Below are 23,636 nucleotides of genomic sequence, written 5' to 3'. Positions count from 1 at the left end.
TTACTTATCCACCCATCCACCGCAAGGAGCGGCGCTCACTCTCTCCTGTCACCTTTGAACCATTTCAGCACATTCTTTATTAACATTATGTCAAGGTGAGAAAAAGTGTAGTAGCTTAGTCACTGCCATGAGAAGTTCTGTCTGAGTTTCATGTTAAACTGTCATGAAGCACAGGCGCATTGAATTCAACCATCATAATTCCTGTGATAAGCCTATATGTATGTCCTAACTGATGAAATATGGCTATTCTACAAGAGGAAGGTGCCAGTGGGTGCACTTATGATTTTATATAAACTCAAAGAACATGACCACAATGGAAACACTTGAGTCCTGAGAAGGACAATAAATCTATTAATATCTGTAGGGAATTTAAGTTCCTTGTACTTGTCACACTGTGGATGCAGTATAGAGCTCAGTGGTACTGGTGGTCTTAAGTGCAGTAATGCCTGTACTGAAAAGTATTCAGCCTGTTGAATCCTCACACTGAGGCCAAGTCGCCCTCTTCACCACATGATGGCAGTGGATCCTCACAGACCGGCAGCTCTCTGCTGACATGCGACTCAAAACCACTTTTACTTGGGATCAAGATAAACCTTTTTCCTAGCTTGTATTCATGAATCAAAGTTTTTTCCAACTTTCAAAACTCTTGTCAACCAATGGAAACGTAAGTACGTTCTTCAATGTGTGTATTATATACAACACCCACTACAGATCTGTCTTATTGCCCCAAAGATGTCTACACTTCATATGAAAGCTTGTGCTGTGTGACACACTTCAAAGTCAGTTTATATTTATAGCCCTTAACCTCTGTAAAGTTGTAAAGAGCTTGACGTCCTACAGGCTACAGACCATATATATAAATCAATCTTCAACACACAGTATTTGTTTGTGTAACATAAATCTATACAGGTCTCACATCTTACTGTATATTCTATGATTAACTTTCCAGCACCTTTTTACAGGATGGATGAATTCAAAATGCGGCCCACTTCAACAGTATAGTGCTTCGTGTCCGTCACACAATTGGACAGAGCATCTGATCTGTCAGCACCCACTGTGGGTTATAAAACACTACTACAATGTTGCTATGAGACGGCTGGAGAAATTGGTTTGTTGGTGATCGCAATTTAGTACCACTGGTTCCACACACACCCTGACACTAAATTCAATGATAAGTGACACTCAATTTGTTGTTTCTGTTTTTTTCCACGAGTAGCATGTTTTGGTTGGAAACACTGTCATGTTTTGGTCCAATAAGCCTCATTTAATACTTATGATCCTGTTGAATAACAGGCCTGTAAACCACAACTGACATAACAGGTGCTTTTTTAAATCAGGATGTTAAATGTCGGCATCATCTTGGACAGAAAGACGTTCACGGGGCTGAGAAATACCAAAGACAAAGTCAAATGCTTTCCATGAAGTCTATTTTTTTTTTTTAAAAACACCTTATCATAGTCTCCTCAAATCTGCACACTTTCAAGAATTGTTCCAGGTTTGCAGGAATCCTGCATAACACACGTACAGTACCAGAACAAAGCACAGAAAACCACAGTCACCAGATGACAGTCAAAAGTAGTTCAGGCTTTTGTGCTGCATCTATCTGTCTCTTTATACAATGATAAAGAGGTTGTCAACTGCCTTGACGTAGGTGAGAGTCCCCTCACCTTTCCCCTCTTTTTTCCCATGCATACTGCAGGGACGTGCCAACAGACAGGTAGCCAGTAACGTGGTGTCAGTCCCGAGTGCATGGTGACGAAGTCGGCCAACACAGTGAAGATTATAGGAGGTCAGACTGGATACGTCCACCCCCCACAACCCCCACCCCCACCCTCTTCTAAATATACCCACATACCCCGGCAGGCACTCAGAGCCTTTCAGCAATCTGTGTGATTATAAATCCATGAATAAGTGTGAGAAACAGGAGTAGAGAAGCATGGATACATGTGTGTGTGTGTGTGTGTGTGTGTGTGTGTGTGTGTGTGTGTTTGTGTGTGTGTGATTCGTGCAATACAATCACGGGGTGCAGGTCTAGTTGGATCAGGCAGGTTGTAACCGCATGGGTGTCATTGCTCCAGCATGACGGGTGGTCTCTCACTGTGTAAGCACTCGTTGACACACGTGATTTAAGCCGCCGCCTCCTGGCACTCATGTCCCACATATGATATCTGACACCGTCAATAAACACTGCCTTTAGTTTCTCTGTTGTCATAATTACCAGATTAACCTGGATATTGTTCTTTTTACTTCACTACTTTTATACAACAGACATAATTACTAGTCCCTTTGCATATTAAGATTTTAATATGTACAAAGCACATGATCAGTTTGAAAATATGATCCATTAAACACAGTAAAGAAGTTAAACTTTGCTGCAGTTACATAAAGCAACATCAAAATGCTGCTTATGTGTTAATGCACCAGTTACAAAAATTCAATAATATATATGATGATATAAAATCAACATAGGCCATTTCTGCCCAACTGGTACTTTTTGAAGTAAATTAAAACATCTTGAAATTAGATCTGCTCTTTCTCCTCCTTTGTAAATCCAGAAAATTAATAATTAATGTTTAATTTCTGGACGCATGTTGACTCCTGCTACTTCACTATGAAGTCCATTCTCAGTGTGTGGGCATTTTATCTGCACCACAACTATTAATTATAGCTGATAGATGAATGTAGTGAAGTAAAAAGTACAATATTTCCCTTTTGAAATGTAGTAGACTACAACAACGTTGCATAAAATGGAAGAACTCAAGTAAAGTACAATTACCTAAAAACTGTACTTCAGTACAGCACTTGTAAATGTACATAGTTATATTCCGCCACTGGGTCTGGATGCGAATGAGACTTTTTCCAAGTAGGTAATAAACCTTTGTGTCCCATGACGCACATTGAGAACAGGCTGGTGAATCAAAAACAAATGCCAGACTTTCTAATTCGTTGACAGTGTAAATTTAAAATCTTGATAGATACTTTTTGTAAAACCCAAATCACAATTTGAGGTGTATTCTTGATCTCGGAGATGGCAGCTGGACAAAAGAAATGAACAATGAATAAAATACCTGTTGATTGCAAAGCAAAGAAAGAAGAGGATGACTCGTAACACATGCACCCACACAAACCTACACTGCAATGTTCTGTATGTGCGCACAAATGCTGCAAACAGAGGATCATGTAAGCACTGACATCGTAAAAACAGAAAATAACCTACATCCTCGGTGTTACACTCTGCTCCTGGGCACAGCCATGTTCACGTACCTGATATTACTGACTTCAGACAAGCCCACACTGCTGACCGATGTGCTTCAGTCACATGGTTCACCCAAGCTGTGAGAAATGCGGTCAGGTTTGTCCAGGAAAATGTCTAGACTGGATTTGTTTTTCTTAAGTTTCCCCTTTGCTGTAAAGCAGCTTGGGATAATAAAGTCACTGTTTCACACTTGCCTGTTTGCGTGTGGTGAAACACGTATTAGTTGATGTAAACCCTTTGGTTAGGATGATATATTTTTATGACTGTTATCTAAAATACAGAAATGTTATTGCGCATTCTCTGGAGTGTGTTCTCTGGTTTATCCTCTGGTTCACCCTTGGTGAGCAGATCCACCTGAGTGCGTGGTTTCACAGTCATCAGCACATACTGCTGTCATTTTTAGCACCAGGAGTCCAGGCCAGTTTGGTTTAGTCGACTTCCACCTGTTAGAGTGTCACAGTGACCACTTTGTCACTCCATTTCCACATGACACGCGCATGACAGATTATATGTACCTACAGCTGATGTCGAGAGGAACTGAGATACTGGGTGTTACCATAACAGGTGTTAAAAAATATGGTTACAGTGAGGTTATGAAATGAAAAGTGTGTTCATACTTTAAATGCACTTCAAGCCCCACTGACAAACTGACAGGTTCCTGAAGTAAAACGTTTCTATCTAATAATTCATAACTTCATGTTTTCTGTGTAGGGACTCAAAATGACCCAAATCACCTCTGCTTTCTGACTGAGAAGTCACTTCCCCGAGGAGCAAGTCCAACAACTGTGCCAACACATGTAAAGCCTAGACTCACTTTGACATACAAATGCTCATTTGCTCCTCTAATGAAAGTATTACTGGACTCCCATCCACTTTGAAAATGAACCCTTAAAATACATGCACCTACCCGACCTGTTCTTTATTTAGCCTAACTGTGGTATGATAAGCTGAAGTTCATACAGTCTTCTCTGTGACAGTATGAGGTATTCCCTCAGAGGAAATGAGAAATTATTCTGGCCTATTTATATGTGTGGGAACATAGGTGATATCAGCACGTGCCCTAGGCCTCATGCGCTATACATCTAGTGATAATAGCCTAAATCTTGTGGTTAGTCTATGACCTACTCAGGGATCTACTTGAGGAAAGTGAGGGCAGCTATTTCAGGGCTACAGAGTTGAAAAACCCCAGGAGCTCAGAGAGGTGTGTGACAGGGCCTTTCCTATCTCTAAAATAGATGCGAGCAAAATTGGCTCAACCTGGATGTAGTTCATATGGATTGTTTGCATACTGTAATTCAGGTATCCAGGAAATGACTATGCTAAATTTCACACCAGTTAGACCATGTGTAGTGAGCCCACTTGAAACTGACCCACTTTCTCTTTCTATAGTTCACAACACAGCCTTTGTTCACCCTCTAATAGTCCCAAACCTTTTTGGCTTCTGCCTCTTTAAAGCTTAATAATGTCTACTCACAAGACCTCCGCAAAGGTTGCACATCTAGTTTAACTTAAGAGCGATATTCCCTTCGTGGATTGTTTCAATTAACAGTCTTCAAAGGCCTGAAGGGGTAAATCTATTCAGTATTACCAGTAGTACATAGTATATGAAAACTATTGGAAACAAATGTTCTTTTTCTGCATGTTAATCGTCTTTCAACCCTTGTAGGAAATGCTGACATGAGACTTGACATCCTCAAATACTAATTAATTCAGCTATGAACACTGTAATGTTAATCATTTGATGACAATGACATTAATTCAACCTGCAACCACTGTACAGATGTGACAGTGTTAAAGTATAGGCAATAAAAGCCTAGACTGGCTTATTAAAGTCAGACAGAGGTACCACTCAACTCAGTATAACCAATATAATAAAATTCAACACTATCATTATGTCGGCAGCAAATATTTTATGCGGGTGACAAACACACAAATGCTTCATGTACTGTATGTCAACAGCAGCTAATACATTTATTTGTAGGAGAATGCAGTTGGCAGATAAATGGTCCAGTACAAGTCAGTGGTTTAAGATAACAGTAACATGGATCAGTACAACAATCACCTTTTAAAGGAAAAAAACAAAAAACACTGATCATCTGAAGATGATTGAAATAAAAGACAATGATAAGTTAACATTGTTTTGTTCTATGTACAAAAAAAAAAAAAAAAGAAAAAAAATCCTTGAGACTATTTACAAAATCTGTACAGGGATGGAGAGGAGTCTTCCTGCTGTAAGAAACAGAGAAAAAAGTGTTAGTGTTAGGCACAGTTGCACGGTTTAGTGTCATCTGATAAAGTGCACAAAAACATGGCTCAAATATATATATATATATATATATATATATAAAAAATCAAATTCTCTGTTCTGTTCATTAACTAACAGTAGTTGACTTCTCACCTATAAACGATTGAGCAGGTTATTTTGAATGTCTTCATACACCTGGTTGTAGATCTCCTCTTTCGTTTTCAAACCATCCAGGTACCCTGCAACACAGGAAGTGCTCAGATGAGAAATGTTTTCATAACAGACACTGTCAGAATATTTCTGAACAAGCAAATTATACCCAATTTCAGAAAGAACATATGTTAAAAAAAAGAGATTAAACTAAATCAGCTGCAACATACCAATATGCAAGCTGCTGTCCTCCATCTCTCTCCTGTGCTTCAGGTACATGGGCCACACGTGGCCATCAAACAGGCCAGGAGGGTCGGGGACAGTGTACTGCCTTGTACTGAAAATGATAACACACAGTTAGAGAAAGAACACTTCCCATGACAGGATTTGATCATGCGAACATGTGGGATTAAATACAACCAAATGTTTTCACATCCACTCACCTTCTCCTCGACTTGCACTCCTCATAGGGAATCGTGATGTAATAGCACTTGTTGAAAACATCCTGCAGGGGCCTGAAGGGGAGATGCACAAGGTGATGAACAAGGTCATCAGCAACGATACATAATGTCCTTGACTAAACCAGAGTAAAGGAGTAAAGTTAGGCAACTGTTCCTGCTGTCTGTTATCTATATCTCTGCAGTAGGCTCAACACTCATCCCTAGAACGCAGAGTACCAATCACCCAGCACCCAGCTTTAAGTACAACTCAGAGAGCCTCTTACTGCTGAACCTCTTATCTTTAACTGCAGGACCTGCCCAAGTCTAAATACAGGGGTCCATGTACATGTGCCAATAGCAAGCATGCAAAAATTACCACGTGACACTAAAGAAAAGACACCGCCCATCATGTGTTTGTTGTCATGAATTTCTCAGAATTCACAAAAAGCAAGATGGCCTGCTGCCCTTCACTGACAGATCTGAGGTCACATTTAGAAAAAAGGATCTTTCACAGAATTAATTGCACAAATAGACACGTGCTAACTACACTTGTGTGGAAGAACAAACCACATTTCTTATTAATAAAACTGGATAATATTATTATTATCATTACAGATCCATGCAGGTCAGTTGTGTGGGACAGTGCAACCAAGGTTGAAATTTCAGCTTTCTTAATGCTGTTCAAACAGTATAGAAATTGAGCCATTGGTTCCTCTAGGCTAGCACACACACACACACACACACACGAGTTAAACCACGTGAATTAAAAAAAAAAAAAAAAAAAAAAAAAAAAAAAACAAACAAAAAAAAAAAACTTACGGGTAGTTGTAGAGCAGGAAGCCCTCCACAATCAGGATATGGATCTGCTCATCAGAGTTGGCCACGTCAGAGACAGAGGACAGGGTGACACCATGAGAACGAGCGAACTTCACAGGGTTCTCGATCCAGCCTTTTACTGTGTTAGTCATGGCCTCCATATCCAAAGCTGTGATCACTGTAGAGCAAGATCAATAGAAGAAAAGATGACAGAAAGGACAGAGGGAAGATTAGAATAGAGACAAGCAAAGAATGTTAAATATCAGAAATGTGTTTGTTGTTTTTCTCCAAGTTACTGGAGGTTATTATCAGCTTAATTTTGATATTATGGTGGTCATGTGACTATAATACATGCAGTCTTGGGTGGTGGGAGTATATTATATTTAAGGGACAGGTATGTGAATGTAAGGTAAACAATGAGTCAATGGCAGTCCTCAGAGAAGTCTTACCATCCCATTGTCTAAAGCCGTCCTTCCCGACTTCTATCTGATCGGGTTTCTGAAATAACAGTCACCAATAAAACATTGCTGCAACCTCACAGCTCTGAACACATGCAGATCCCTCTCACATACCAGAGTACGGCCAAATGAGTGCACACACACACACACACGCTCACACACAAAAGGAGGAAAAAAGGTACATAGCAAGAGCATGCACAAAATAAAGTAAGCAATTTACAAAAGTACATTACTCTAATAAAATTAGGAAAAAGAGAAATGCCAAAAATGTATACAACCTAAATGTGCTTAAAGGGATTGAGAACTGAAGAAATTAAGGAGGGTGAATTAATGCAAAGTTAACTGAGTTAAGGTGTGTTAGATGACTGAAGCATTAAGAAGAGATAACCAGGTAAAATAAACTACTTTGCATAGATATCAAATCTATTTCCATATCTACAGTAGAGAGCAGAGTTTGGCAGGATGGGATGTAATTCAGGATAGCAGCCATTACTTTTCTTACATGCAAGCCTCATGCAGTGTTCATTAAAGAGAAAACTGAGGCAAACTATAATTTAAAACTCTAATTAACCATCTGCTAAAACTCACCTTGAAGAAGTCATCTTGGTGCACAACACAGCAGTTGGGCAAAGTCTTGATCAACTTATTTGTCAGGGTGGTTTTTCCACCATTAGTGACTCTGTGAATAAAAGTCAAAAAGTGATTTTAAAAAAAAAAAAAATACACATTGATTATCTCTAATAAATCCGTTGTGCCATCTTTCTGCCATAACAAATGTGGCGCCCTTTGTTTACATTTTATATTTAATTAGTTATTTTGGTACATATATGAGAAAAAGTTACCGGTACATGTAGCTAAAATACAGTAGCATAAATAATTGTAAGAACATTTGGTGTGTGATGTGTGATTAAAAGTCGCACCGTTTTAGTAGAACCATGGGACAGAATAAAAAGCATTTGTTTCAACAAAATAAAATACATTTGTCATTTCATCATTTTAAAGTTAATGTATAAACGGTAATGTTAACATTAAACTGTTTTTGGTTTGGGACAACACTAAATGTTACCTCTCCCTCCACTTTTGAAACGAGTCTCGCGATGAATTTTCAAATGTCCCGCTCGATTTATAACAACAAACCAGTCACACCGGACACGACTTTAGACCGGTGTAACAGCCCAGCCTTGCAACTTTCTGGCGGGCAGCTGATAACACACGCGGTTAAAGGGATAATAACTATCGACCAGAGGCTATTACATAAATTGATAATTTTACCACTAACCACTACTTTGACTTAATATACCGACAGGAACAATAACATGATGGCACACAAGATCTTTTTAGTCAACTGTCTTATACAAACCGGGTAACTCCACTCAACTAATAGTCAGTCTAAACACAATAACGTCGCAGTATTTTAGATTACTACAGATGCTAGCAAACATTGAAAACATTATCAAACAACTGGCAGTTTGATTTTAAAAAAGAAAAACGTTAAACTTACCCGCCAATTCCTATAATGTATTTCATATTTTCGTCACTCCTCAACGGGGCAGCTCAACGTCGGCTGAAGAAACAGTCTAAAAGCTTACTTTTAACCAAAGATCGAGAATAAAAAATCCCACAAATTAAGCTCTTCGGGGAGTTTTAAATTTAAAACCAAACACAGTTAAAGTTCTGCAACTGCAGCTCTTCCTTGTAGGGCTCCATAGACTGTGCGCTCGAGGTACTCCCATTTATACCCAACTTGCGTCCTATTACGTCACCACCGTTCTCGTGCTCGGACGTGGTCGCGCTTTTTTTCCACTCTGTACGTCGTCGCAGCAGCCAATCAGATCCGGCGAAGAGCTCCGACCACCAACCAATCACAGCCCGCAAACTTTCACACTGACATATTCGTCAGCAGCTTGTTGGTGTGTGTAACAGAGATGGAGGATCAGCAGGTAATCCACCTGATGATCATGCTGTTGTGGAAAACTACCACATTATTAAAGTAATTTATAACTATATATAAATATAGATACATAAATATATCTAGATATAGATATATATGTCCACATTTTTAAGTCATCCCTAAACATCTTAAAGTCAATACTATACTTTATAGCTTCTTACTGATAAGCACACACTTTATGTGAATATAGTCACTTTGTAGTTGAGCTTATATGTGTTGGGTAAACTGTATCAGAAGTGTGAGGGCAGTGTGAGCCCCTCTGTGAGTCAGCAAACTTGGGCCTGACTTTGAAGAGATCAGTCTAATGGGGACAGATGTCATCACATGTGAACCAGAATGATATACAGAACGCTCAGTGTTTTTTTTCTGCCACAAATGTTCTAGCTGGGACAGTAATGTACAATGCATTCATTATGGGTCATATACTGTGGAATATACTTTTAGTGTGTCGATATAACTCACCTGTACAGTGTCTTCTTAAAATGCTACCTCCTTTCCAGAGCCTTGCTGTCTTTCCTGGTCAGTGCAACATGGATGTTTCTATTTGTGAGTCTGGGCACATGTGCAATGTGAATCCTGTCACAGCCTTCAGGGGTCAGGGGTCAACAGTCAGGGTCTCCCTTTTCTGTCAGTATTAGTGTGTAAGGGAGAAGGGTGTGTGTGTGTGGGGGGGGGATTGTGACGATCTTACACTGATGATGTCATAGCACAAGAGAGAAGTATTTCAGAGTCGTACTCAGCCCTCCTGATACGGTAACTTCTCTCAGAAAAGGCAGCACCAAATTTAACCTGTCCTTGAGTATATACATGTCTTCTTTCTGCTAGAGATGTGGCTTTTCTGCTTGACATTCAAACTTAAGAAGTCACTCTAGCAAAATGAGTTCAGGAGGTTGCTTAACATGTTCTGGTCAATTCTAAATTACTTAAAAATAGATTTTATGGAAAAAGAATAACAAAAGCTGCTGCCATGTTGACAGTAAACTCAAGACCAATAGTCATCATCATGTTTTGATGACAGTCACATTTGCTTGATGAGCATTTCCAGCTTTTTTTTCTCCTCCCTGTAAAAACCTGTCCATCCCTTTTTGCTTTAAGAATAACAGGCATTCATGTTACACAGGTGGAACTAATGAAAGTTAACGACATCTTTGCTCCCCAAATTATTGTAATACAGTGCAGCAATTATTGTTATTAGTCACACCTGTGTCAGAAAGTCAGAATGTCTGCTGTGTCTGTTCAGACCTATGAGAGCACTGCTCTATTTTATTATACACCGTAATGTAGATGTAGGCTATACATGCACACGCAGTCTTCATCATATGCTTATGTATCCTTACAAGCTAACACCTTTTGAGTTACTATGACGAACAGCTGCCTGCTCACACACCCAGGTAAAAACTGAATATGAGGCTCTCAGTTTATCAAAAAATATTATTTTCAGACAGACTTAACAACATTATCTGGAACATGTGGTGTTATGATGTTAATGTGAAATTATTCGAAATTCTGGTGTGCACTGGGATTCTTATGTTCTTTTAAACCTGTTTTTTTCTTTATCATTTTTTAACCATATCTACAATATTTCTACATCCTGCAGAGCAAAATGTGTATTTGGCTTTTACTGGTAGATTTAGTAAGTTAGTAGTTTAGGAAGTATGGTTTCTCCAGGCCAACTTATGCATCTAAAGACTACAGATTATCTCTCTGTTTGAGTAAACAGAAAGTATAAAGGCAAACAACGTAGCAGAATTTGGGAGGAACAATTTATTCTGTTATATTTACAAGGCAAAAACAATCATGGCAATCTAGAAAGATGATAGATCATCTTTCCCATTTAAATCTGAGCAAACATTTTACAGCAGATAAATGGAAGGCAAATAAATTGTATGTTTATTGTGCTTTTATAGTCAAAATGAACATTTAGATTTTTGTAAAGTTCCCATCATCCATTTATATGCAAACCTTGCTTTTGATATTGGGTGTAATTCGATATAGCAAATCTATAAATGGAAAGGCTATACTTTACATTCCTTTACTTATTCTGGTTTTCCTTTGAACATTTGGTTCATAAATAGGCACTCAGTTCACCCAACAAACTACAAACAGAGAAACCTTCCCTCAAAGAATGACAAACTGTGGTTACTGTGCTAGGACAGCTCCATCGTGGATGATAAATAGTTGATGTAACTGCTCAGATTTGGTGTCATGACACCCTACAAGGCCAACCTTTTCTCAAACATCCACGCACTAAAAAGGCAACAGAACAAGAGGAAAATCAGAACTGAAATGGCACTTTAGAAACAGACATTTCATGAGTCCTATTTTCTTTACCAAAGAAGCGTGTGCCGCACTAACATACAATACAACTGCATGATTCAGTCATGCTCCTTTACAACAACACAAATACATTGAAGAGGACTCATCACCTCCCAATCTATCACAGTCTATGCTTCAAAGGTTATGCGACAACCAAATCCAGCAGTGCACAACAATATCAACAGGCAATACAAGTATGTAGTTCTTTACAAAAATAAAATTTCTTACTCCTCTGCTCTCCTGCTACAATAAGTTGACTGACTAGCGAACAAATGGAAGACGAGATAAAAATCAAGGAATCTCCAGAAAATGTCCAATCCATACTGCATTATGCATGCAAACAAACAATATAAATCATAAATCAAATAAGACCCCACCCCAAGCTACATTAAGGTCATCCATCGGTATTAACATCAACCTTTCTTAGCCGTGACCTTCCTTTTAGAGGCCACTTAATATCTGATACAGTCAGTGGTAAAGAAAATGATCTGTGCGAATTAAAGTAAAATGTACATCTTAAACTTAGTGTTGTCTAATGCACACTTGGAACACAAGTGCCCGGAAAATCACTGAAATCCTGATCACTGCCAGTATGTAGTTTATCATAAATGATCTCAACACTTTATGTTTAAAATGTACATTTTAGAAACTGTGTAAAAGAACCATATGTGCAATATTTGTGTATTTTGTCCAGATTATAGTCACTTTCATACAGATTACATTCATTATTCTTTATGTTTTGTATTTTGAGGGTTAGTATTTTTCTTATTAAGAATAGATAGCGGTACTAATAGTGATACTAAAATCTAACTAAATCACATACAATGCATGTCCGTGTAATGTATGAAATCTGTTTATGTGACCACAATCATATGCTACAAAATAGACAGATATCACTTCTCCATCTACAAATAATTTACAACACATATGATTCTTCTAGATATTCACACACAGGTTTTTCAGCAAATGGAAATCATGTCTCCCCTTTTTACACACAAGAAGACTGAGGTACATCATAACACAAGGTACAGTACAGATGGCAGGGCACAGAGGAAACTATCACAGAGCAGACGGGATCAGAAAAAACAGTATCAAATGATCCCTATGTCAGTGAATGTTAGTACATTTTAACATTTTCAAAATGTCAGTACAGCATATGAGAGAGTTTGGAAAGACCTTATGATACAGCAGTTATGAGGCAAAAAATAAAGATGAAGGCATCTGGATCGACTGGAATACTGTCGTTGTTATATACACATTATATTGACACAGACCAGGATGAATATAAATGTGTGTGACCGCTGCGGTCTGGTGAGCTCACACAGACCCAAGCTCGACATTTGTTACATCAGTGACATTGCTGTTTAACATCTCTGGTCCTGTCAAGTTACAATATGTGCACACCTCCCTCTTGTCAGGCTAAAATGTTGTATCTCCAAGTAACTCATAAAAACACCCTGGAATTTAGGCTGACAATCCAGTTAACATACTCTGTTACTAACAAACTTCAGAATTGTAGAAACCGAGAGACAAGCCTGTAACCTGTCAACTGATATTAAGACATGAGAGAAACAACTAGTGTTTCACTGTTTTACTCACGAGGTCATGCCACACAGCAGGGTAATGAATTGATGTACTCAGCAACAGTTTCCATTAAGAAACAAGTTCTTGCAAACTAAGCTCGAAAGAGCAGCTTCTTCCCTCATACATTTAGAAGCTGGGTATATAAACCTCTCTGGGAGAAAGAACAAGGGGGTTCCAGACAGAGGGAATAGAGATGGAGCATTCACCATTTTGATTGGAAAGTGATGGCACAAATCTTCAGCTGGATGTCGATAAAACAAGGAAGCATATATAGACTTCTGCTTCTTATGGGTATAAATCAAAGGCTTCATGCTCCACACTTCTGTCACACCCTGCATGAAGAGAGGGAAAATGTTTGTGGATGATGATAACAAAACAGGACAATAAATAAAAAAAAAAAAAAAACATGTTACCCTTAAGGCTAAAGTTAAATTTAACCATTAAAAACAAGTATCAAAATCAAATTCAAACTAATAATTCCAAGAAATATGTTCATGCAACTTTGTCTACGCCTGATCCTTTTTTTGAAGAGAATGAGGAAACTGTCTTTAGTAACAATATCATTTTGAATACAGTGTTACGGAAAATAATTTTGTTTGTAAATTTAAAATTCAGCATTTTTAAATCACAAATCAATCACATGTTGCAATCAAATTCTGAATTTAATGAAATGAAGACCTTCCTGACTTTCCCTATCTGTTCAATTTGTTGATCCTGATCTAAAAGGATCTTCTCAGACGAACTCTGAAGTTATGTGAAGGCACCATTTAGCCTATAGAGTTTTAACTTCTTTTCATACTGCAAGGCCAAGAATGACTCCTGTACACTGCTTATTGTTTTAAATCAATATAATATCAGTTTTATGTATTTTTTTTATTTTATTTTTTCATTTTATCATCGGTGTCTCAGTTCTATGACCGTTGACCAAGACAGACAGCTAGACGGACTCAGTATATCCTTCAGCCAGCTGGTATCAACCAGCTCTTACTGTAAGTAGCTCATTAACACTCAGTAGAGTGCTGTGGAAACGACTTATTTATGTTTACTGTTTGCTGCAGTCTATGAAAATGTTATTCATATCATGCAGCCTTTGTTTCATCAGCCTTTGTAAGGACATCTCCCTCCAGGACGTTTGCTGTGCGTTAACTCGACTACAAGCTCATACTGTGCAGCAAAAAAAAAACTCTTTAAAACAACAGAACATTTTGAATTCTTGCAGGGATCCCAAAGATTCAAAAGATATTGCACTGCAATAACGTCAGGCTGAATTTTGGGGAAATGTGTATGAAATGATGCACAACACCAGTCTAAGTTTAAATATTTCACTCAGTGTAATTCCCATAAAGGATATACTCTGGCTTAAGTGAAAAGTTGCTGCAAGCTAATAAATATAAATATATAAATGTAATCCTGCTACACAATGTGAAAGATGTTCTAAGAAACCTTTGCTCATTGCTGTGTAATGTATAATCAGGCAGAGGGAGCACACTGAAGAGAAGAAAAGGGCATTCAAAAGAAGCCACTCTAAAAGCTAAAAAGCCACTTCATGTAATGGCTGAGCATCAGTGTGAAAAGGTTTGCTAAACATTACCAACTACAGGTAGTCAGATAACCTTCCCTGACAATGGAGGAATATCAGTTGGTCAATGCAAATCTGAATATGAATGGTTAACAGGTTAACAAATAGAGTTACACCCCCTATCTGCCCCAACTCACACCCTGCACAAACAACTACAAATCCTTCACCTCCACATTCACTCTGTCTGCACCTCTCCCCAACAACGCTCCAGATCAGATGAGCATCTAAAGGAGCAGGCATAGTTTTTTCTCCACAGGTCATTGTGCGAATGCAAATGTAATGAGTCCCATTTGTCTAATGAACAACAGATGCACCTAATTATCCTGTTATTGTGCAAAAGATTATAATATCACACTACATATTCACACATTGTCAATATTCAGTTACTCATATTCATTTCTGCTCAACTTCAACATGTTATTTATTGACAAGGTGTGTTTTCCATGCATGTGCCGCTACATGCACAATTTTACTCAAAATGGATAAACCTGAATTCTTACTAAATGTATGTTATACGATCTAGTGTAACAAAGAACTTGCAAGTAAACAGCAAACACATGCACTGAAATATGTGATTCTGATCTGTACTGAAATACATATGAAAAACAATATACTAGAAAATGTAATTACTCACTATTAAGGTGGTAATGTAACCTGGTGGATCCATTTCAGAGCACAGAGCCACCTTGTGGCTAATATAAGAAATACAGAAGTGGAGTATATTGTCCTCACCTGCAAATCATGGTCCTTCTCATAACCCTTGATCTACAATCACTGACTTTGGCCTGGAAATAAGAAAAAAAACAGCTTTATAAAAAGATGAAATGATAACATTGTGCCAGAAACTGATGAATGTCCCCAACTAGTAACTTGTCTAATGTGAATTCATGACAGACGACCAATACCTCTCAGACTTTTTAATTGGCTCCTGTGGGACTGACTGATGCTGCTCCTGCTGTCTCTGCTCCTGCTCCATCCTACACACACACATGCACATGAACACGAAGAGGGAGAAAGAGAGAGTTATTGTAGGCAGTTGGGCTGATGCCCATTTGGTTTGCCAACTGGTTTAGATTAAGTGCCTAAACCATAGTTCACTTTGAGTGCAATTCTTCATAGGTAATATGTATGTGCAAGTGATAAATGAAAGATATATTTTACCTTTCCCGCCGGGCTTTAATCCTCTCCTCGTCAAATCTGAAAATGAGTAAGAGTGTAATGTTCCCAATTCACACAGTAAATCCTGACACCTAAGCCATTTTCATTAAATTAGAATAGTAATCTTATTTTACATTTATTCAAATAAGATCACAGTAGACTTGTTCTCAATTAGATTAACATGAATAATCATTTTCCGGTAAGACATACAGCAGGAGCATCTGCCGCCTGGAGGCTGAGATTCACTCCTGCAGCTCATTTTCTCCATCTAGTGGTCAAAGACACTTACTGCACCACACACTCCGGCACATGGACATGCTCCATGGGGACGATCTCTGCCAGTTCATCCAGGCTGTGGACATACTGGATCTTATTCATGAACTTCACACTGTATGATGACGAGACAACAACAAGACAACAACAGTTACAGTGGTTACATTATTGAAGTCATGAACAGATGAGCACAAACGGACCGACACATGAAACGTCTTTACAAACATGGAATAATATTTCAACAATGTTCTAGGCACTCTGTGTCACTGCCAAAATTTAAGTGACTTAATTCTGTATGACAGGGATATTTATATCTAAGAGCCCGGTCCAGCCTTCATCAGTTTACTGTGATTAGTACCACAAAAAGCACTTTAACTTGTGTACCAGGTTTTGTGGATTGCCCACTCTGAAGTATAACCATTCAGTTGTTGTTTCTGTGTGCATCACCTGATAAAGGGCCTAGATATGGCGAGGACAGTGCGTATGAACCACGTGGGATGAGCGATGACCAGAGACTTCAGGTTCTTCCTTAATCTGCCGTCACAACGCAAATAACAAGTCCATTCAGTCAGCGGAGAGGGGTCAGTGTTTACAAGTTTAAGATGAGCATACAATGTAGTTATAAGTATTACGAAATGTTTTATACACATGACACAAATCAATATGATGGAGCAATTTTTTTTCTGCAGTTTTTCTTTTTCTCACCTTCTGTCAATCATCTGGTAACATTTCTTGAGCCAGCTGATCCCGGGCATCTTACTCCGAGGAGTGGCTCCGTTCATGTAGATGATCAGGTAATCTTCAGCCACAAGCATCTCCAGACTGCTCACCACATACCTGGAGAAGAGACGAGGGAAACACTGACTTCAAAACAGTTGTACGTAAGGGTACAGCATCGTGAAAGGACTTTAAGACATGTAAAAGGACTGGGAACAAAAAAACTATAAAAAAACACAAGAGTGGGACATGCCGGTATGAATCCAAGCCCTGTGTATTTCCAACAAGATGATCCTAAGTCAGTATTTTCTGATCTGGGAGCCTCTATGCACCAAGCCGTTCAGGAATCCATTCATGCACGACATCGAACACTTTACTTATATAAATAAAAGGCAGCCATGTCAAACTCACAGGAAGAGGTTTTCCATGATGTAGTGATAGTCTGGACAGCTGCTGTCAGGCAGGTAACAGGCAGAGAACACAATGATGGCATTGAGACCTTCTCCATAATAACCTGATGAGAGAGAGTTTCAGTAAATCATGAATACTGTTTCAGCAACAACAGTGACAAACGTCTTCTACATGTAAACTCAATAACACATCTTAAAAGTAAAAAGTTGCATGTTTTAGTCCATAAAACACAATGTTTGCGTATTACTAGAAACCATCAGATTGATTTCTGCCCTTTCACTGACCTCCGTGTGTGATGACCCGCAGGTAAGGCCTGATGACCTGCATGTCAATACGATGCTCCTGTTCTCCGATGATCACTGTTCTCCAGAGGCGTCCGTTGTTGGCGTTCCCCTCCTCACCCACGTCTCCTGACCCGCCGCCAGGACCTGCTTTGGCTGAGGCCACCGGTGTGTCATCTGAACAGATACAAACCCAGATTGAGTGTAAATTCCTTTTCAAAGAGGTTTTGATCGGTTAAATTCAGATTAGATCATAACATAAAAAAGTATGGAATATAAAATGTCAACAATAAAATTAGTTTTTAAGAAAGTGAAAAAAAATGAAACCGATAAAACACATTAGAACTGGAAATAAAAGTGTTTTTCAGGACATAATTAGGATAGGAATTAGCATAAGGATATTATATGCTACTGATTCTACAAGCTTCATCTACAAGCACTGAAGAGTCATATACAGTATATTACAGTCCCTGTAGTTCAGCATTAGAAGTTCATTTTAAAATTCAGATTAAACTCAAAACATAATCTTAGAGATAGTTTTGGAAATAATATGTTATTATAATATGTAATGAAAGGGGTTAAAACAGCAAATAAACCAGCATATGTATTTTTAACCCCTGACCTTCCCACTCCAATTCATTGCCATTGGTGATGAACTCCAGTGAGTCTGTCTCGTCTGGAGTATCGATGTCATCAACATTAATGTCCAGGTCATCTGGCGTGTCCAGGAAGTCGTCTGACAGCAGAGAGCCCTCGCTCTGATCCAGGGAGAGGTTCATCTCCGGGGCAAGCAACGTACGGCGTTTACGGTGGGATGAGGACACACCGCCGCCTCCTCCGGGTGGGCTCACATTCAGGGAGTTAGGGGGAGCTACAGCAGCAAGACCAGGAGAGGAGAGGAGAGGAGAGGAGAGGAGAGGCTGTAACTTAAATCATGAAGCAGGGTTTCCAATCAGTGATCATCCAGTGGTCAGTGTTACTTACACGCTCTGTCGTCTGTGAGACCACAGGAGGAATCCATGTCTCCGTACTCTGGTAGTGGTCTGGAGGGAAATACAGATAACCAGTACTGAGTTTGTTTAGTACAATATTATTTATTTTAATCGTCAGGGGTTCAAACAATCATGATTTTGCCCACTTACTGGGACCTAAAATAAAAGTAACCATAGGTTTTGGCTAATATATATATTTTTCTGATCTCTGTTCTTCACATTGCATTGGTCTCTAACTTCGGCCTCACAACACTGTAAAATGCAACCTAGTGATTAGGATGGTGCTCAATGGGCCAGTCAGGGCATGGGAGTTGTCACTGATCTGGCTAAACACTAAAAAGAGCGGCAAGCAAAAGAGGATAGAGATGGTAATTAACGTCTCTCTGGGGAGAGATGAAGATTACATGGCTGCCGGGCAGGGTGTGAGGCAGAGCAGAGAGGGGGAAAGGGGAGGAATAGGAGACAAAGAATGAGGGGAAGAGAGGGAGGAAGAACTCCTCTGTGTGTCACTGCATACAGACAAAGTTGTGAAGCTCTGTTTCTCTTCACACTGCAAGTTATTTACCGTTGACACCCCACACAGACTAGAAGTCCAAATATTCCTCTGCATATACTCATGTGTGTGTGTTTGTGTGCTGACGTGTGTTTATTTGTATGGAAGCAAACTACGCACATTATGACGGATGTGCTTACACATGCATGTGTTGTTTTGTGCCTTTCAGCAACGACACCGAGTTACAGCTGTTCAGCTAAATGGTAAAAAAAAAAGAAAAAAAAGATGCAGAGAGCTACAGCGCAGTGTTTTTCAGCAGAGGCGGTTTTAGCTGCATTCCTGTGAAAGCCAACTGCTTCATCCACCCATCTGCAGGAGGACAGTGTGTGACAGTGTGTGCCCCATCCTGAGCCAACAACACTGGCTTTAGCCCAGAGAAACAGGCACTGACGAACGGTCTGAATCTATTCCCCGGGGACCCCTGCAGTGATTTATAGTCCACCGCTTCCTTTGTCAGAAATGAAGCCATTTCTATAAACACAACAGACTGATGTGGATTTTCTTATTCTAACAAAAGCTAGATAATCTCTTTTGTTCCTGTTTATGGCCGCATTGTCCTTCATCTACAAACATCAATATCAGGATGAACCAATGATGCTTACCTTCTGGAGAGAGTACAAGGGCTGCTTTTGTCAAAGCCGATTCAAATGAGCTTTTAAACCTCACACACCTTTATATTTGGTTTGCTTACTCATTCCCTGTCCTCTCAGCTGATAAGAGACAGGCCGGAGTAGAGCATCTCTCTGCGGCTACCTTAATAATCCATTTGCTGCTGGCTGTTCCTCCGCCTCTGTTTGTCTTTAACCAAAACCTGCCACCATTTTCCTGGCGATGCTCGACTGCTATTGCGTCACATGACGTAGCCTGAGACCATTTACAGACAGACGCTGCACCTGCTCCCTGGCTTCCTGCCTCCCCATCTGACAGAGGAGGGAGGAGGGAGGAGGGAGGAGGGAGGAAGGAGGAGGGAGGAAGGAGGAGGGAGGAAGGAGGAGGGAGGAGGGAGGAGGGAGCCCAGCACTAACTATCATCACACTTCTCTTGTGCTCTGTTCCTGCCCAACAAGCTCCTCATTTAAACCTCTGAACATCAAATTCCTCTCCTACGCTTTCTAATTCCTTATGAATTTCTATGGTGCACTTTTCTTTTTCCTTCATTTATCTTTCTCTCTGTTTCTGCTACTGCTGTGGCAGATCATTGATCATTGTCAAATGTCGCACTCTGCAGTTATTAAAACCTTCAGCTACGATCTGCACATATCCATTGATGCTTGGAAAGCAGAACATAAACAAGATAAGGCTGTCAAGTATCACTGTGTCAATATTACAAAAATATTCAGTAACATAAATATCACTGAACTGGAAATAATATTATGCATCTGGCTCATAAAGTTAATTGGCGATTCATGACTAATTAAATGCATAATTAATCCTAAATAATGAGATATTCACCCACAAACTAATATGTACCGTTAATTCATACAAACACATATTCACAAGTTTTTTTACTTAGTAGTCTCAACTTTCAGCATCAACAAATTGCCTATATTTGACATCAGTAGGACAGAATAGATGATGACCAATAGAAAATAAAAGGATCCCACCTGGGAAAGTCTTCATCCTGCCACTCGTCTTTCACTTCCATGTTCTCCATTCGTAGAGTTGCCTCTGTCGTGCCCATCCCTCGGAGAGGAGAGCAGGGGCCTGCAGGTGTGAAGAGAAATATTTATTAATGAACACCATTCACAACAACAGATGAAAACTGTCAGGTAACTCGAGGGTACTGACTTGACAGTGAGCTCAGTGGTTGCACCGCAGGGACACGTGGTTGATTTAAATGGAAAAGGGAACAGTCAGCATTGTTGGAGGATTTTTGTCCAAATAATTTGCTCTCTTTCATTACAATTTGTGGGCTGCAAACGCTGTTGGTCACATGGGTTTTATCCCCCTGCCCACAGGAGCACATGTGAGAGGCATGTGACTGGCTCGGGCAGAGCCCATTTTCTGGGCTCCACTCTCCTCAAAGTCAAATATTACGTACAAATTTGCTCCTTGGTGGAATTCAAGAGGCCAGTGTGGAGGACGACTTTCAGGTCTAATCCTCCCTCACTGCTCCTTAATCCTACCTCACTGATGTGACTGCTGCCTTTCTGATCTCTAGTCACACTCAGGTTTTAAGTCAACAATAGTATTAAAAGAAAAACTTCACTTCGGATCTAATAATGGAGAATTCACATAGTGATGCTTTGGGCAATACAGTGACTGATTGCATAATGAACAGTGTGACTAGGATGCACCCCTGTAATTCAGTACACAATAGTAACACATCAATAACAGCAGAACTGGTCTGTTTTCGCTGTGAACGGTCGGAGAGGAACACTGTTACTGTTTAATTGGAGCTAACATCCTGTTGTCTCTCTGGTTCTGCATGCAGTGGATTTCTACGATATAATTGCTAGGAGTGCAGCGGTTCTGGTGGTTTTGGCAGCGACATTCGTGGCTGAGTATAAACTGGAGGGCAGCCATGTCTCACACAGAGGAAATCATTCATTTCCACAGATCCTATATTACACACGAGGAACAAAGCAAACATATGAGATTGCAGCATGCGGTCAAATCCACTATGGAACTACACACTCTTGTTTGTAGCAGGTCAGAGTCATCTATTATCAAATGTGACAACAATCCCAAAAGAGAAAGTGGTGGAAAAAAAAGAAAATGGTGCATGAAGAAAAGAGACTAAATCATTATCAGTTATTTCTCAAAAATGATGAGGTTTCTTCTTCACACCACGTTTGCACATTTTGACAGCTGGAAAAATCATGAAATAGTAATTGTATGTGAAATTTTTCGATTAACCATTTAAAGATTTCTACAAAATTGTTTTATGGACAAACTGACCGTTGCCTGAAGACAAATATGGACTATATTTATTTAATATTATACTATACTTATTGTATTTATATGCATCTATAACCCATTACATGTCATTTAAAGACTCCTGTACAAGTGTTGTCCCCTGTCAACCCACTCATTTTGAATGAAAATCTACTAAATGAATTGGAGCCAAATATGCAGCACCCCAAATTAAAATGGTCCCACAGCCTTTCTAGGTCATCGCAAATGGAACAGTCAATAGAGAAAAAAAGAACAAATGGATTTCATGTGTAAGTGGACATCCAATGTCTAGTCAGTGCAAGGTGTAAATAGTGCAAGCAGATTAGAAATGCAAGGACATTAAGTCAATGGCTATACTCACATGAGCGGTGCGAGATCCCCTCAAAACCTCTCACTGGTCCGTGCCTGTGATTCCTCCCTTCCTCCTCAGTCACAGATGGATGCAAGGATTCAAAGGGAGTAAGTCCTGATCTCCCCTCACCAACAGAAAAGCATGGGTCGGGCTGAAATCTCTCCTCACTCTCTCTGTCTTTGACTAATTCACATGCACACACACACTCACACACAGACACAGTTGTACAGTGTCCTCGATGTCTGCTACTAGCCAGCAGCAGGTGTCTGAAGACAGGGGGCACCTCTGTGCTGGGCTCCCCCCCTCCTCTCCTCCGCCTCTGGCCACCTTTGTTGGGGAAAGACTGGCCGTGAAGAGCGAGCCGACAGCCTGCCTCTCAGCTCCTACAGCCACACCACCAAGACACAAAATTCCTTAAATGAGACTACATGTGCTCTGGCAACACGATCTCACTCTCTATCTCATCCCCTTTTCTCTGCTTGTGGCTGGAGCATCTTTTTGCCCTCACCTCAAAATCAGTTCAAACCCTCTCAATGGTCCCTCAATGGACCCCTCAATGGAAGCAGCTTATTGATCCCTACAACAACTTGGAGAAAAATGAGCACCAGTCTCTGTGTCCCTTCACTCCATTAGATAACCCTGCTATGGTTTTCACTGGTCCTCTATGTGGATGCTGTTCCCTGGCAACAGCATCTCTCCCCATCCATGGCATCTCCCCTCCCTCTCTGTCTCCTCACCCCAGTATCTTTCATACCTACTCTACCCCAACTCTCCCCACACACATTAATTATTCAGCCCCTTGCTTCATTTGTACCCAACCAATCATATCACCCCTTCAGTTTCCCTGCATAGGATGCTAACTTATTCTGCATGTTCCTATAACAGGTCTCTTTCTAATTTAGGTTATTTGTGCATCTGATGTAATCCTATATGTCCCGGTAGTAATAATTATCAGTAGGTTTATATTTTTATCTGAGCTTCATTTTTGTCTGGAGTTATGTGCCGCTCCTGATGTGCTGCCTTTTCAGAACTCAAGGTCATTTTTACCTTATTAGCCATCTGTAAGATGACGATTTGCAGGTAGTTCATTGCAACAGTGACAGCGCTGCTGAAAGTGATGTTCTATTAAAATATGTTGCCAACAGACTCATTGCTTGGTAGTTTGGTTTACATTAGATTTCATCTCTATAGTCGGTGCAAGCGTGAC

The 23,636-nt window shown here is 39.8% G+C and overlaps 2 protein-coding genes across 3 annotated transcripts; both read right to left on the bottom strand.

The window, feature by feature from the left end:
* Positions 1-5,199: 5,199 nt before the first annotated feature.
* On the bottom strand, positions 5,200-9,083 carry mibp (muscle-specific beta 1 integrin binding protein). Its single transcript, XM_023399991.2, has 8 exons — positions 8,867-9,083; positions 7,954-8,044; positions 7,357-7,405; positions 6,911-7,085; positions 6,095-6,166; positions 5,882-5,988; positions 5,655-5,740; positions 5,200-5,485 (listed from the first exon to the last, which is right to left on the bottom strand). Exons 1-7 carry the CDS (start codon positions 8,890-8,892, stop codon positions 5,655-5,657), a joined length of 606 nt encoding a protein of 201 aa, XP_023255759.1. The 5' UTR covers positions 8,893-9,083; the 3' UTR covers positions 5,200-5,485.
* Positions 9,084-11,065: 1,982 nt separating this feature from the next.
* Positions 11,066-23,102, bottom strand: atcaya (ATCAY kinesin light chain interacting caytaxin a). 2 transcript variants are annotated; one of them, XM_023400085.1, is made up of 13 exons: positions 22,439-23,102; positions 20,784-20,883; positions 18,620-18,678; positions 18,258-18,506; positions 17,639-17,812; positions 17,355-17,457; positions 16,932-17,063; positions 16,674-16,760; positions 16,243-16,341; positions 15,957-15,992; positions 15,701-15,772; positions 15,528-15,580; positions 11,066-13,548 (listed from the first exon to the last, which is right to left on the bottom strand). In XM_023400085.1, the coding sequence occupies exons 2-12, from the start codon at positions 20,858-20,860 to the stop codon at positions 15,547-15,549; spliced, it is 1,122 nt and encodes a 373-aa protein (XP_023255853.1). In that variant the 5' UTR covers positions 20,861-20,883; positions 22,439-23,102; the 3' UTR covers positions 11,066-13,548; positions 15,528-15,546. The 2 variants fall into 2 exon arrangements, with proteins under 2 accessions (XP_023255853.1, XP_023255854.1); XM_023400086.2 differs by lacking the exons at positions 20,784-20,883; positions 22,439-23,102 and adding an exon at positions 19,783-20,054.
* Between the last annotated feature and the right edge of the window lie 534 nt (positions 23,103-23,636).

Source organism: Seriola lalandi, unplaced genomic scaffold, assembly GCF_002814215.2.
Source record: "Seriola lalandi dorsalis isolate HSWRI2012SDOR001 ecotype SW California unplaced genomic scaffold, Sedor1 jcf7180002052130, whole genome shotgun sequence".
NCBI classification, from domain to species: Eukaryota; Metazoa; Chordata; class Actinopteri; order Carangiformes; family Carangidae; genus Seriola; species Seriola lalandi.
The sequence above is the reverse complement of the archived record's forward strand: the minus strand, read 5'-3'. Positions and strand labels throughout refer to the sequence as shown.

Bases quoted from the DNA above. Each gene is read 5' to 3' on its own strand.
- mibp (XM_023399991.2), bottom strand. From the start codon at position 8,892: ATGAAATACATTATAGGAATTGGCGG. The intron at 7,086-7,356 runs GTAAGACTTCTC...CTTGCTCTACAG, and splicing joins CGGCTTTAGACAATGGGATG to TGATCACAGCTTTGGATATG. The intron at 5,989-6,094 runs GTGAGTGGATGT...TATCATTTTCAG, and splicing joins GAGTGCAAGTCGAGGAGAAG to TACAAGGCAGTACACTGTCC.
- atcaya (XM_023400085.1), bottom strand. From the start codon at position 20,860: ATGGGCACGACAGAGGCAACTCTACGAATGGAGAACATGGAAGTGAAA. The intron at 17,064-17,354 runs GTGAGTTTGACA...TCTCTTCTCCAG, and splicing joins ATCATGGAAAACCTCTTCCT to GTATGTGGTGAGCAGTCTGG. The intron at 16,342-16,673 runs GTGATGCACACA...GTCATCATACAG, and splicing joins ATATCTAGGCCCTTTATCAG to TGTGAAGTTCATGAATAAGA.